The sequence below is a fragment of the Anser cygnoides genome, chromosome 24 (genome assembly GCF_040182565.1).
Source record: "Anser cygnoides isolate HZ-2024a breed goose chromosome 24, Taihu_goose_T2T_genome, whole genome shotgun sequence".
Lineage (NCBI taxonomy): Eukaryota > Metazoa > Chordata > Aves > Anseriformes > Anatidae > Anser > Anser cygnoides.
Genome location: NC_089896.1, coordinates 2,977,590 through 2,991,123, shown reverse-complemented (window position 1 = coordinate 2,991,123; position 13,534 = coordinate 2,977,590). Strand labels below are relative to the sequence as shown.

Here is a 13,534-nt window from a genome sequence, read left to right as displayed (position 1 = left end):
AAAACCCTCTGATTTTTGGAAGATGCCACCCATACCGACACTTGGGCATTCCCTATAGAAAAGCGAGAGCTCCAGGCTTTGCAAAGGAGTGCTAACACAGGTCCATACCTCGCCTCGGGGCAAACCTGGGCACTTCCAGGAACAGTGGCAATTTGCAAGGGCTGGCAAATGGCCACAAGCAAGCACTGACATTTCTCCGGGGGAAAAAAAAAAAAAAATCTCCCCATGCACAAATATTCCCATGCACACATGGGGCTGAAGCGGTGGGGACGTCACGCTCCCGACCCCGAGCACCCCCAGGGCGAGACGAGGCGGCACCGCATGGCATCGAGAGAACATTTAATGGCCCGGCCGGGCTGACGTGCGCTGCTCAAGCAAATTTCCCCCTGGGGCTGGGTGAGCGAACCCCCCCAGTGCCCCCACCCTCGCCCCGGTGCAATGAAGTGCCGTGGGGTTTTGCACACCCCGTGTCCCCGTCCCATGGTCTGCGTTGGGTGTCAAAGCGAGCGCTCCTCCGGGAAAGCCGCCAGCAGAAGGGCTTGTAGGGCCGGGAGCATCCAGGAGGAAGACGATGAGGAAGAGGAGCAGGCAGGGAGGAGCGCAGGTCCCAACCCAGGAGCCTTCCCCGAGAATCGGGGACCCCTCGGCGTGGCGATGTCCTCTTAAAAACCACGACCCCGCAGCCCGTGGGGCCGTCAGACCCGCGAGCCCCCCTCCACCCCGACTGCCCAGGAGCTGGGCCGGGGCTCGGCGCGGCGCGGGGTCTCGCCGGGCTCCAGCAGCCGGTCCGAGGACTCGCCCCGGTTCTCCAGTTTGGCGTAAGCCCCCGGGGTGACGTGGTCAAGCCGGGGCCAGCTCCGGTTCTTGCGGTCCTTGATGGGAGCCACCAGCAGCACACCCGGCCAGCCCAGGTCCAGGGACTTGGAGTGCCCTGGGTTGTGGGGCTGAGCATCGGGGCCGAGCTCCGCCACGGGGCAGCCTTCCTCCATGGTGACGATGACGTGGCCACCACGGTGCTCCTGGCCCCGGGACGCGACGCCGCTGCCACCGGTGGACAGCAGAGCCCAGGGGGGTGGTGGGGCTTCGGCAGGGGGCTCGGCTGCCTCCACTGGCCCCCCAGCCCCCCGCGTTGCTGCGTCCAGCAAGCGGTTGTTGAGCTTGATGATGGGCAGAGCCAAGGCGCCGACGGCGGAGGAGAGCCCGAGGTTGCCCTCCGAGTGGAGGCTGAGCAGGGAGGCGGTCGGGGAGGCCCCCGGGCGCTGCAGGAGCTCGGCTGTGGTCTGCAGCCGGTTGGGGCCGTAGCAGTCGGCCCACTTGCTGCCCAAGGACAGGTCCACCTCGTAGCAGCCCTCCAAGCACTCGGGGCTGGCCTTGGGTGCCAGCGGGGTGTCCGCGTCCTCGGGGCCGGTCCCCTCGGGGAGACCCGTGGCCATGCAGTAGAGCCCCTTCTGCATCAGCATGCGGGTCTCCATGTCCCTGTTCTCATAGAGCATGGTGTTGGCGCAGATGAAGATGAAGAGCCCGATGCCCATGATGACGGGGCCGATCAGCTTCAGCTTCTCGCTGTGGGGCACGGGGCGCCCGGCAGCTGCCTCCCTCCTCATGTCCCCCGCGGTGCTGGCGTTCCCCGCTCCGGCCCCGGCACCCCCGTGCCCCCGGTGAGGCCAGTAGCCCACCACGGCGATGGTCATGCCCACCAAGACCACCGAGATGCCCACCATGACGAAGGCTCCCGACGGCGAGCGCATGCGGAGCTGCCCCTTCACCGGCACCTCCGGCGGCGACTTGCGGCGCAGCCTGCGGCCCCGGCGCCGCGGCGGGGCTGGGGGGGCCGTGGGCTTGGTGCCCCCCGCCGCCGGCTCCCGCACGGGGCCGTTGGGTTCGGCGCTCTCGGCAGTCATCGTCGCCCTCCCGGCCGCTCCTCCTGCAGGGTGGGGAAGGGAGAAGGGGAGAAAAAGAGGTGGAGAAGAGTCACTCGATGGCCCGGGGGTCCACATGCATGGGATGGTGGGGACATGGGGACCACGGGGACACTGGGAGCATGGGGATGCTGAGGATATGGGGACCGCAGGAACACTGGGATGCTACGAACATGGGAGGCAAAGGGACACCGTGGTTATGGGGGCACCAGGAGGATGGGGACCACAGGGACACTGAGCCCACTGCCTGCACCACAGCAGGGTCCAGCAGGTTTGCTCTCCTCTCCGGCCTGCCCGCTTCCTTCTCGTTATTTCTGCCTCCCTGCTGGTGGTAGTAGGGCTGAGGGGCTCCTTCACACCCACCAAAGCCCTAAAAACCCCGAGCTGTGCAGGGCAGCTGGCATGGCCAGGACCCCGCTGCACCCCATGCTGCAGAGCCTGCCCTGGGTCACCATGCCCTACAGCACCTGCAAAAGGGTGGCAGCAGCAAGCTCAGCGCGGTGACAGCAGGGGAAAGGGCTGTTTATTAATCCAATTGGGAAACTGAGGCACGGAGACGGGCAGCTGCAGAACAGCTCTCCAAAGCCACCAACACTGCGCATGTAACCAACCCCCCACCAAAGGTTTGACAAGGCAGCAGCATCACGGCGCCCTGCGAGCACCGCAGCCGCTCCTGGCTTGCTCTGCTTGCTGCCAAAGTGACCCAAACCGATAAAGGAACACAAATGTGCCCTGGCCAGCCAGGTGTCCTGGCCCTGCGGCGAGCACCGCGACACTGCAGCCCCCACACCCCAGATTCGTGCCGGGCCAGAGCCTTGCGGCACGCAGCCGGTGTGATTTGGAGGCTGCAAAAGGAGCCAAGCACCACTTAGGGATGGGAGGGAACCAGCCTGGCCCCGGTAATTAAATCTCGGAGAGGTTCATCTGCCTTTTCTGGGGGCTGCCGGGAGAGCTCCTGGGCAGGATTTAAGCTGCAAGAGTTCAAGGCCTTTGCTGGGACGGGAACGCTGGGTGCTGGGGGGGAAGCTGCAGGGCGGCCCCGAGCCAAGGGATGCTGCGGGACAGGGGTCGTCGCGCCTCCGAATCAGCCGCAGCAGCACGGGGAGGCTCCGGGCACCGCGGCAGCAGTGGGAGCAGCCCGACAGCACCGCGACAAAAAGCCAGAAAGTAAAACCGATTGGGAACGCAAGGGCGTGGGGTCAGGGAGGGGAGGTGACCGGGCTCATTTACTTCCCGAGATGAATGGAGTGGCAAGAGCCAGCAAGCAGCATCACCGGCGGGAGGAAAATAAAATACTGAGGTTTTTCTTCCCAGTCTTAATCATCTTAAGGTGTTATTAGCATCCCATGGAAGGGAATTAAAGATATGAGTTTCAGGATGACAGCGTGTTCCTGGCACAAGGCTGTCAAGCTGTGACAATTCGAATGAGGGAGATTTAAAAAAAATAAAAAAATAAAGCCCCAAACAAAAAGAACCCAAAACCCCCAGCTCGCTGCTGTGAGATTTCAAATGTTTCTCTGAAACCAGCTGATAATCCTGCATCGCAAGGCAGATACTACAATAAACATTGCTATAGGAAAGCAACGGCCACCCCAAATGGCAAAATGAGGTTTTAAATGTTTTAGTCCCGAGGGAAACAAGCGGGCACTCCAACACTTCCCAAGGTGTTCTTCCACCTCGAGCACCCTGGCTCAGGGTCCCCAGCTTTCTCCAATTCCCATCCTAAATTCAAACTCTCAAATATTACATGTCAAACGTTAAATGCCTTGCTGGTAACTTAGGGCTTAAAAAAATGGGAAAAATGGAAAAAAAAAAATAAATTCCAGAGCCGTGCAAAGGTTGGGGGAGGGAGGATAAAGGCACAACCCCCCCGGTGCCTGGCTCCTGCCCTGGACCTGCCATGAGCGCACAGACAGCTCCTATTTTTGGCAGCGAGCCCCAGCTGTGCCTCTTTACACCGAATTCCTTCGCTATCTCCTGCACCCCCCCGAGCCCCCCCGCCACCGGCTGCTCACCAAAGCTCACACCAGGACCCCCGAGCATCCCTGCTTGGGGCCAGGATGCTCTCTCCACGCCTTCCCATCGTATGTGGCTCAGAGCCAAGGCACGGGGACATCAGTGGGCAGTGCAGCACGAGGTGCTGCCGTCTGTCCCCTCCCTGGGGGTGAGCCCCCCCATGGGAACCCCCCTGCAGCCCCCCCCGGAGCCCTTCGCCCCCCGCCCCAGGTGCCGGAGGTGTTTCTGGCCCCGCCGCTGCCCCCTTATCTCCCCGCCGCCCGATAGCTGCCTGCTTGCAGAAGTTGCAGCATTTAATTGCTCATTGCTGGAGATGGTTGTTCCCAGAGTTCAAAACCATTATTTTTATTAATAGAATCCCCAAGGTTATATAAGCTCTTTAGGGGGAAAAAAATAAAATAATATAAAAAAAAAAAAAATCCAGCGTTGGCATCAAATTCAGAAGCTCGCAGACACCAGCGCTCCAGCCACTGGGTTGATTTGCTGTGGCACCGCACGGGGCCGAGTCTGGGGGCAGCGACGAGGGTCCTGGTGGCACTGCCAGGGTGGGGGGACAGCCCGGTCCCTCCGTGGGGACAGCTGGTGGCCTCGCTCCCTGCCGGCCTCCTCCCTCCTTAAGGCCTGACCTGACGCCTTGGTTTGGGAAGGGTTCCCACCCCAGGGGAGCAGAAATGTAAACGTCATTAGCGTTATAGGGCGAGATGACGGCTCGGCTGCCGTGCTGCCAGGTTCGGGGCTAAGCTCCCAGTCCCCGCAATAAGCCCGGCATTAAAATAAACGCAAATATTTCTCTAATCCCCCCCACCATGAAGGCGTATTGCTGGCTCCACCCTCCCACCCCAATCCCTCCTTCGCAGGCAGACGTCCCGAAAATGTGATGCTAAATCCCGACATGTCAGAGGGCAAACCCGCAGCCCCCGGGGTACGGTGGCACCGGGGAGGGTCCCTCCGGCTGGCGTGGACCTGCATCCCTTGGGTGCCCTGGGATGTTCAGCCCTGCGAGCCTGCACTGCCTGTGTTAATTTGCAGCATGCTGTGGTCCATAAAAAGGCAGATTTGGCCTCAAAACCTCCCTCTGGACAAGGGATGAGGGCCCGGGGCCGTGCCAAAGGGGACGGCAGCCCCGTGGAGATGCAGCAGGATGATGGCTGCACAAGCCTTTCTCCACACGTGGCTTGCAAAACTTCTCCAAAACATCCCCCCCCAGCTCCTCAAAACACACCAGGGAGCCAGGCCGATGAGGAAGGCAGAATCTGTGCCTTCGTGGAGAGCTCTGCCGCTGTCTGTTGTAGGCTGGGAGACCGAAGGGTCTGCGCGCTCCGTCTGCGCAGCAGCTTCCAGCAGCGCTGACACAGCCCCAGTGTCCCCCGCGGGCACAGAGGGAAGGAAGCAGCCCAGGCTGGAGCAAAAGCTGGGGAAATCACCGACAAACAGCAAACACCTCCTTTTTCCATTTCTTTTTTTCGGATATATTGTGACTTTAAAGCTGCTCTCTCAGTTTTTGGAAGGAGACGAGGTTGAAATCCATCACCCAAGCGCCCAGAAAAGCACCAGCGTGTTTAAAGCCGCGGTGATGGGTGAGACCCAAAAGCCCCGGTGGCACGGCTCAGCCCCTCCGCATGGCCACGTGCTAAAATAAAACCAGTTTCAGACCGCTTCCAGCTCCTGAGATCCCGATGCCCCTTGAAGCCGAGCTCCCCCCCCCATGCAGCACAGGGGGACCCGGGCCGCTGAGACCCGTGGGTGCGAGGACGCGCCGAGCTGCGCCACCCCGCCCCGGCTTCCCCACCCACGGCGAAGGTGAGAGCGTGGTAATTACAGTCTGCGCCGAGCTGCGCGGGTTAAAAATAACTCCGTAACCTCCAACGCCGCCCCAGCACGGGGCTCTGGTGGAGCAGCGCCCCGACACCAGCTCCCCTCTCCCATCCTCGCCTCCCCTCCCGGCAGGAGGCAGGATGGGGCCCGCGATGCCGCGGAGCCGCCTCGGTCCCCGGGCGCGTGCACGGCTCACGAGCACCGCGCGCAGCCTTCATGCCGGTGCCGTGTTCTCTCCAAACAACGCTTGCTGGGGCCAAGGAGTTTGCAGGATCCAGCCCAGACCTCTGCTGGTTTCTCACCTGCAGCTGACTTCTTCCCAGCAAGGGGACCCCCCAGCTCGCTGCCTCCAAATTTCCAGCTGCCTTTTTCCCCCCTTTTGGCCCAGCAATCTCAGCGTGACGAACTCGCCCCCAGCCTGGCTGCACCCTGCAGTCCTGTCCCTCCTCCTTTCCTCTGTTCTCAGTCCACTTCAAATTCCCCCCTTGGCTACACATTAAAGGTGTCCAGACGGAAGGAAAAAAAAAAGATGAAGAGCAGGAAAAAAAAGATGACGAGGGTGTCTCGGCAGAGGAAAGCCCTGTTTAACATCCCAGCAGCTCTCAGCCCAACGGGGCAAAGCCTCCTCCAGGCTTGGTCCCTGCGGGTAAATCCCCACGTCGAGCCCACAGCACAGGCACGCTCCCAGCACAGGGACAAAAAGCAGCTCTCCAGCTCCAGCTTTTGCTGGGGACACCCGTTAATCAATCGTAATTAATTAAGCTCCCTCGCAGAAGCTTTCAGGCAAGCACAGTAACTCTGAGATTATCACGGCTCGGGAGGGATCAACACAGCTCCAGCCCCGGGCTGGGGGGTCTCACGCCTGCTTTTACCCAAGTTTCGGAAATGTTTTCACCGCAGCCTTTGCTGCAGAGCAGCAGACCCCAGGTGCGACCTGTCCATGGCCCAAAGGGGACAACGGCCCACCAGACTGAGACATCCCCGTTTCGTTTCTGCACCCCCGTTTCCCCAGGCGAAAGGATGGGGTGCAGGGGGTGCAGGGGGTGCACCAAGCGCTCAGTGTCGGAGATGTCCCCAACACGCCTGGCCGGGCAGGACGCTTGGTGGCTTCCTCGCCAGGAGGTGACCGATGTCACGTGGAAATGAGATGCAGGGCAGTGGGCTGGGGGTGCTGCAGAGGTTTGGGGACACAGCTCGGCCCCTTTGCTCCCTGCCCCGTGCTCGATGATCCCCAGCCAAAGGGGTCCCCGCGGGCGCGTGGCCCCGTTCCCCTTGGCTTCTCCCAAGGCCCCCCTGCTCCCGAAACGGGGCCATCCGCTAAATTCCTCCCTGCCCCTCAGGCAAAGAAAGTGTGTGGAAACATCCGACTGATTGCTAATTACGAGAGCTTGCCTTACCCAGATTTGCTCTGCTAATTAGACTAATCTCCACGGCTGGGAGATGAGCTGCAGTCACCCGTGGCGAGGAGATCACGCAACTTGGACGGGCACTTAACTCGTGCCAGGCCCCTGGAAGGGGGCTGCAATTCCCGGCCCTTTCTGACGGGCCATTGTTTAATGAGACAATAGAAACGCAGGCGAATTTTGTGTCCCTCCTCCAAGCCCATTCTGAAATCAGGACATCTGCATTGCTCAACTTTTTGATATGAACCAGATGCAAATAATTAATAAATCCAAATTCAAGATAATGCAGGCATCTAAATTTAAACTGAGAACGGATTTCTAATGTCAGCTTTTTGCTTCCTTGAAGGGGGAGGAGGCGTGGGGAGCTCAGAGGGATTTCCTGGGAGAATTCCTGCCTCGGGAAGCCGAGCAGGGTGGCAGAGCACGGGAAGAAGGCTGCAGCCAAGCACCTTGCAAAAATCATCACAGCCGAGAGAGAAGGAAGGAGGGAAAAACCCCCTCGGCTGGGATTTCCAGGGAATTGGAACCAAACTCTTTCTGAATTTGGCACCTTCCCTTCTGCGCCTCTGAAAATCCCTGCCAGGGTGGAGGAAGGGAAGGGACGGGGGGCTGCCAAGTGCTCCACGCTCGCGGGCACAGACCGAGCTCCCCAGCGGCTCCAGGCAGGCGCGCTCCGTCCCCCCCGACCCTGGGACCCCGCTCCTCGCTGCGTGCAAGCGGGGCTGGCGGAGAGAAGTTCCCCGAAGCGTTCCCAGCTGGGATCGCTCTTGTCTCCAGCAGTTTAAACCTCACGCCTCCCCTGCCCTGTGCCCTGCTTTACCTTGCTTTACCCCGCAGCCCCATCCCCAAATTCATGAGCAGGAATCAAAGACCCACCTGGGAGCGACACAGGACAGATGCGGGTCCCCCCCTCCGAGCGGGCTCAGCCACCGGTGCCAAAAGGCCCTCCCGATCCCCAGCTCGGGGAGCTACCGGGATAATTTCCACCCACTTCTCCTCTCTAGAGCGTCTAAATCAAATCCTGCGCGGGGATTAGCTCCGTGACCAGCCCTCACGTAAACCCTCTGCGAGGAGACTCGGGGAACTGCAAAAAGTGCTGGGATTTGGGCACTAGAGCCGGAGCGCCTGCCTGGCTCCTGGGTGTGCAAGGGTGCGTGGCTGGGTGCGTGGCTGGGTGCGTGCTTGCACGTGAGCGTGTGCATGTGTGTGTGTGTGCGTGTGCATATGTGCGTGTGCTCTTGCTCCAAGCACCCGGGTCCCCTCGTGCCAGTGTTCCCACGCGTGTCCGTGCCCACCCGTGGGTGCCGGTGCCCGGGGGGGGGGGGTGGGACGTGTGTCCGTCTGTCCACCCCCTGTCCGTGTGTCCGTGCTCCCGCCGCTGCCCCGCGCCCCCTCCGGGCCCGTACCCCCGGCTCCCCCCCCCCGGTCCCCCCCCCGTTACCCCCCGGCTCCCCCCGACCCCCGGCCCCGCTCCCCGCCGACCCCAGCCCGCACTCACCCGCCGAGCCCTGCGCCTCCCGCCGGGACCGGGACCGGGACCAGGACCGGGACCGGGACCGGGGCCGGGGCCGGGGCCGGGGCCGGGGCCGGTCCCCCGGGGGCGGCGGGCGCTGGGGGCCGCCGCCGCGGCCGGGGCCATGGAGGGGCGGCGGAGCGGCTCGGCTCGGCTCGGCTCGGAGCGGGGCGGCGGCGGGACCCGCCCGGCCCCGGGTCCCCTCCCCGCCCGCCCCGGCCCCGGCCCCGCGGGGAGGCGGAGCGCGGGGCCCGGAGCATCGCCGGGGAGGGACGGAGGGAGGGATGGAAGGATGGAGGTTGGCGCGGGGGGGGTTGCAGGGGGAGAGCATCCTTAGCCCCGGGCCACCGAGAAGTTGGCCCCGCTCCGTGGAGCTCTGCCGCGGCACCCGGGGGGGCTCCTGCCCAGCCCCTGCTCAGGGAGCGCACGGAGGTCCCCTGGGGGTCTCCCACTCGCGCCGTGGGCGGCCCCAATCCCGGCTCCCCCCTCCCGCAGCGGGGACCCCCCCGGCCCGGCAGCCCCGTGCGCAGGATGGGACCCGCTGAGACCCGAGCAAGGCGCTGGGAGCCCGGCGGTGGGTGAGCCCTGGGGAAGGAGACCCTGCCCCTGCCTCTGCTCCTGCCTCTGCTCCTGCCCCTGTTCCTGCCCCTGCCCCTGCCCCTGCCCCTGCCCCTGCTCCTGCTCCTGCCCCTGCCCCTGCCCCTGCTCCTGCCCCTGCCCCTGCCCCTGCCCCTGCCTCTGCTCCTGCCCCTGCCCCTGCCCCTGCCCCTGCCCCTGCTCCTGCTCCCGCTCCTGTCCGCAGGGCAGGGATGTGCCCAGATCCCGTTGTGCCCAGCCAGGCCAGGGCAGCTGAGCTGGGAGCAGGTCTGCAGCAGCAGGACCTTTTACTTTCTCCCTTCCAGCCGTACGGCTCCAGAAGAGTGCATCAGTTGGAATGAAAGCGTGATCCTAAGTTCACTTTCCAGCCAAGCTGCTTGAAGGCAGCCCCCCGCAGACGCTGTTTAAGCAGGTTCCTGAGTGCTCTCCCCTCTTAGGCAGGCACAAAGAGGAGAGGCTCTGAAAGCAGCTGGATTTCAGCATCCCACTTTGCTTCTCTTCCCCTGGCCGTGCTGGAGACACGCTCAGCCCCTCTGTCAGTCCCAAGGACCATGACACTGCACAAGCTGCACCAAGGTGCCATCCCATGGCCCCAGATGCCAGCGGCACTTTGAGATGCCCGAAACAACCAGCCCAGCCTTCCCCCGTGTGCTCTCACACCGGCACGGCATGGCGTGTCCATCAGTGGAGATTCGCCCTCATTAAACCCCTCTGCCACTCGTCTTTTGCAGGCAGGTTCTTTATCAGGCTTTAATTAAAAATGTGCCAGGCTTGGACTCCCCCTCCTCACCATGGTTGTGGCAAATCTAAGAGCATCAGACCAGATCCCTGCTTTCCCCAGAGAGCCACAAAATACAGCTCCACTGTTCCCAACGTGATTGGAGCCACAGCATCCCATGGCCTGTAAGTTAATGCAGTCTGCAGGCATCCGGCTTTATTGCAGGGACCATTGCTCGGGAAGGTTTTTAGGGACAAAACTCAGATCCGGGGCTCAGGCTGCTCCTCACCCATCTCCGGCAGGGGAGCATCACCCAGTGGCCTGGCCATGAGACCAAATCCCCGCTGCTGGGTTTTGCAGCGGAGATGCTGCACCGTGACGTCCTCCCCAACCCCCCATGAGAGGCTCAATTAAAGCAGCACCGCGGAAACTTTGCAGCTTCTGGAGCAGCGAGGGCTGGGAAGGGGCCGGGGCCGCAGGTTCGTGGAGGCAGACGTCCCACTGAACTGGACAGACACCTCACAAATCCACCGTCCTGCTAACCCAGCTTCCCGGCAAGGAATTATACCCGACGTTGGTTTTTCACACTGCTCAGTGACATTCGTCTCCCTTTGCCACCACTGGTAAGCACCTGGGCTCTCCCCAGCCCAGGAGAAATTAATGCTTTTGAGCAACGTTCGATTTCTGATCGCGGGCTGTACCTGTGCCAGGCGGAGCCAGCCAAGGAGCCAGGGATGGGAGCGGTGAGAGCTCAAAAGCAGATTCCCAATTCCAGGTCACCCAGAGACACCCCAAGTGCCGGTAACGCCACCAGCACCGGCGAAGGTGCTGGAGGCGGGCGCAGGGGACGCAGGGGAGGTGGGTGCTGCTGTTGTCCTGTCGCCTCCCACTTCTTCTTGCAGAAAGTGGGAAAACACCCGGAGGAGCGGAGAGAAGAGGAGAAAATAGCCCACTGGGAGCAAAGAGGCACCAGGAATAGAGAGGGGTGACCTCGGGGAGGTGGTTCTGGAGCAGAGCTTGCCGTGGGACAGGAGATGTGCGGGACCCGGGGCTTGGAGCACTTCTCCCGATGCTCTGGGAGAGGGCAGGCAGCGCTCGCCCTGCTGCGGACACTGGATGGGGAGGGACAACAGAAGGCAACGTGAAAAAGGATCTACGTCGCTGCCTCTTTTCTGAGAGAGGGAAAAAAAAAATAGATCTCATGGTAATTGGGCACCTCCCTCCTGATCTGGGGGGGAAGGAGGGGAATCTGAACGTGCCTTTTTTCAGGCTCTGGTGGCTGCTGCTCCTGGCAGAGCCTCCTCTGCTCCCTCGTTCGGGGACGGGGTCCGGGCACAGGAACCGTGTGGACGGGGGAAGGAGAAGGAGACAGCGACTGATCACAGCCAGGATCTTAGATCAGAGAGAAGGAATGTTGTTGTGGAGAGGCTGAGCGCTGGGGTGGGATGACTCATGCTGGAGAACATACAGCTGTTGGAGCGGGACTTGGCACCGCGCGCTGAGGCTGCGGAGCCTTCCCCGACAGAGGGAAGGGGAGGAGAGGAGCCCCCGCCCCGCATCCCTCTCTGACCCTCTGCTGGAGGTGGTGGGGAGGCCACTGCTGTGTGCTGGAGCTGGGCCACAGCCCCCGGCTCTGCCCAGCCCCAGCACCGGTCCCACGGCAGAGCCCGGGGCTCGGCCACGAGGACGCGCCGGGCACGAAGCAGACATCCCTCTCCCTTCCCCGTCAGTGGGGAAACTGAGGCACAGAGCGGGGACCTGGCGGGTTCCCCACAGGACAGCTGAGGAGGTTATAAAGGCTCGTGGCGGCTGTTGCTCGCTGCTGTATCCCTGGGCTGTGGCTGCGCTCGCCTCGCTCCTGGAAGAGGAAGAAAGTTTCGTGGCTGGAAGCAGTCTCTGGAGGAGAAGCCGGACAGTCTTCTGCTCCTGGCTCAGGAGCTGGCATCTGTGGGGTGCGAGAGCCTCGACCTGCCTTGTGCCCAGGAACCTGCAGAGCCCCTCGCCAGGCGGTGATGCTGACAGCGGCTTCCCCAGCAGGCACGGGGTTGCTGCAGGGAGAAGGGGAAGAGCCTGCTCTCCGCATCCACCAGAGCCCGCGGACTTGCACTACCATGGAGCAGATTTGGGCAAGGCATCAGGAGAACCACCAAGGCAAGGGGATGAGCCAGTGTCTTCCCAAAGTCCCTCCCAGACGTATTTTTGGCACACGCCTGGAGATAGCCAGCAAGCCAGATTCCCAGCGCGCCGGGACAAAAAAACTTCAGAGTCAGCTTCAGAGGTGGCCCCGTTTTGGCGGGGAGGGAAGCGGCTGTAAACACAAACAGGCTCGTGATTAATCACGCTCTGCTCTCGGTGAACGTGGAGTCATTACCTTCATGGCCCTGGAAAAGTAATCATCTCCAGTTTGTCAATGAGAACTTGGAAAAACCTGAAGCCTCGAGCTCTGGAAATGCCATCCAGTTCCACATACAAGAAAACCTGCATATTTTTGTAGGTTAATAAAAGGTAACCAAATTTACAAAATGAATAGATTTAATACATTACCAAAGCTTTAAGGGTAAATGACTTATCTTCCCAGGGATTTATAATCCTGTTTTGCAGACTTTGCCTTATGCTGTATTTTATTCTCACATCCAGCGGTACTAGCGCAGGAGACAAGGTGGAGCGCACGACATTCCTGCTCTGATTTATGGGCTCCCTCCTCCACTGCCATGTAAAGCAATCCTTCCCCGCATGACCGGGCCCACGGGTCGCAGAGCTCCATCCTGCTCACAGTTTCGGGAATTATTCCTTCCTCCCAGACAACCAAACAGAAACCTCTTCCAGTCAAGGGGAACATCAGGGCGGTAACTTGGGGCCAAAAGGCGAAGCTTTGTGCAACTGGAGGGCCACAAAAACACACCCATGCGAGTACGCCTGGCCGAAAATATTTCTGAAAGAGAACATTTACATTCCTAGAGTCCCAGCACAGGGGGGGCGGGGAGCCCAGCAGCACCTCAACATTTCACTCCCAGCTCCAGCACCACTGCATCAGCGCGAGCTGGGGGAGGAAATCTGTACCGGGGCTGTTCCTAATTGCACCCGGTGCCTGCGGAAGGCAGGACTCGCACTGCACATCATCACCCTGCAGAAGGAAGCGGGAAGAGGCGAGTGCCAGCGCTCGGTCCCGGTATGAACGTACCCGTGTGCTGCCCGGGGGGGGTCAGCGCCCTGGTTTGGAGCAGCCAGCGATGCTCAGGAGAGGGGGCTTTGCTCTGGAGGCACGCATCCGCCTGTCACTTCGGTTGCTCGCTCACACCAGGGACCAAGGAAAGGATCCTGATGGAGGAGAGGAGAGCCTGGAAAGAATTATCCCAAAAAGCACCAAGTGCCTTCCCATCCCAACAGGCTCAGCAGAGCAGCCGGAGGTTTCTCAGAAGTGCCGTCAAACTTCTCAGCACAAACTCATCAGTGTTTTGGTTTGGCATTTAGGTTCTGCTCTAAATTGCCCAGCATTAGTGCTTGCTAATGTTGAAGTAACAAAAATAAAAGCTGAAGTGAAGTGCTTCAGCTA

General features: G+C 61.4%; 1 protein-coding gene across 1 annotated transcript; it reads right to left on the bottom strand.

Moving 5' to 3' along the window:
- Positions 1-322: 322 nt before the first annotated feature.
- On the bottom strand, positions 323-8,832 carry TMEM200B (transmembrane protein 200B). Its single transcript, XM_066982567.1, has 2 exons — positions 8,652-8,832; positions 323-1,924 (listed from the first exon to the last, which is right to left on the bottom strand). Exon 2 carries the CDS (start codon positions 1,899-1,901, stop codon positions 696-698), a length of 1,206 nt encoding a protein of 401 aa, XP_066838668.1. The 5' UTR covers positions 1,902-1,924; positions 8,652-8,832; the 3' UTR covers positions 323-695.
- Positions 8,833-13,534: the final 4,702 nt, after the last annotated feature.

Coding starts and splice junctions, on each gene's coding strand:
- TMEM200B (XM_066982567.1), bottom strand. CDS start 1,901: ATGACTGCCGAGAGCGCCGAACCCAACGGCCCCGTGCGGGAGCCGGCG.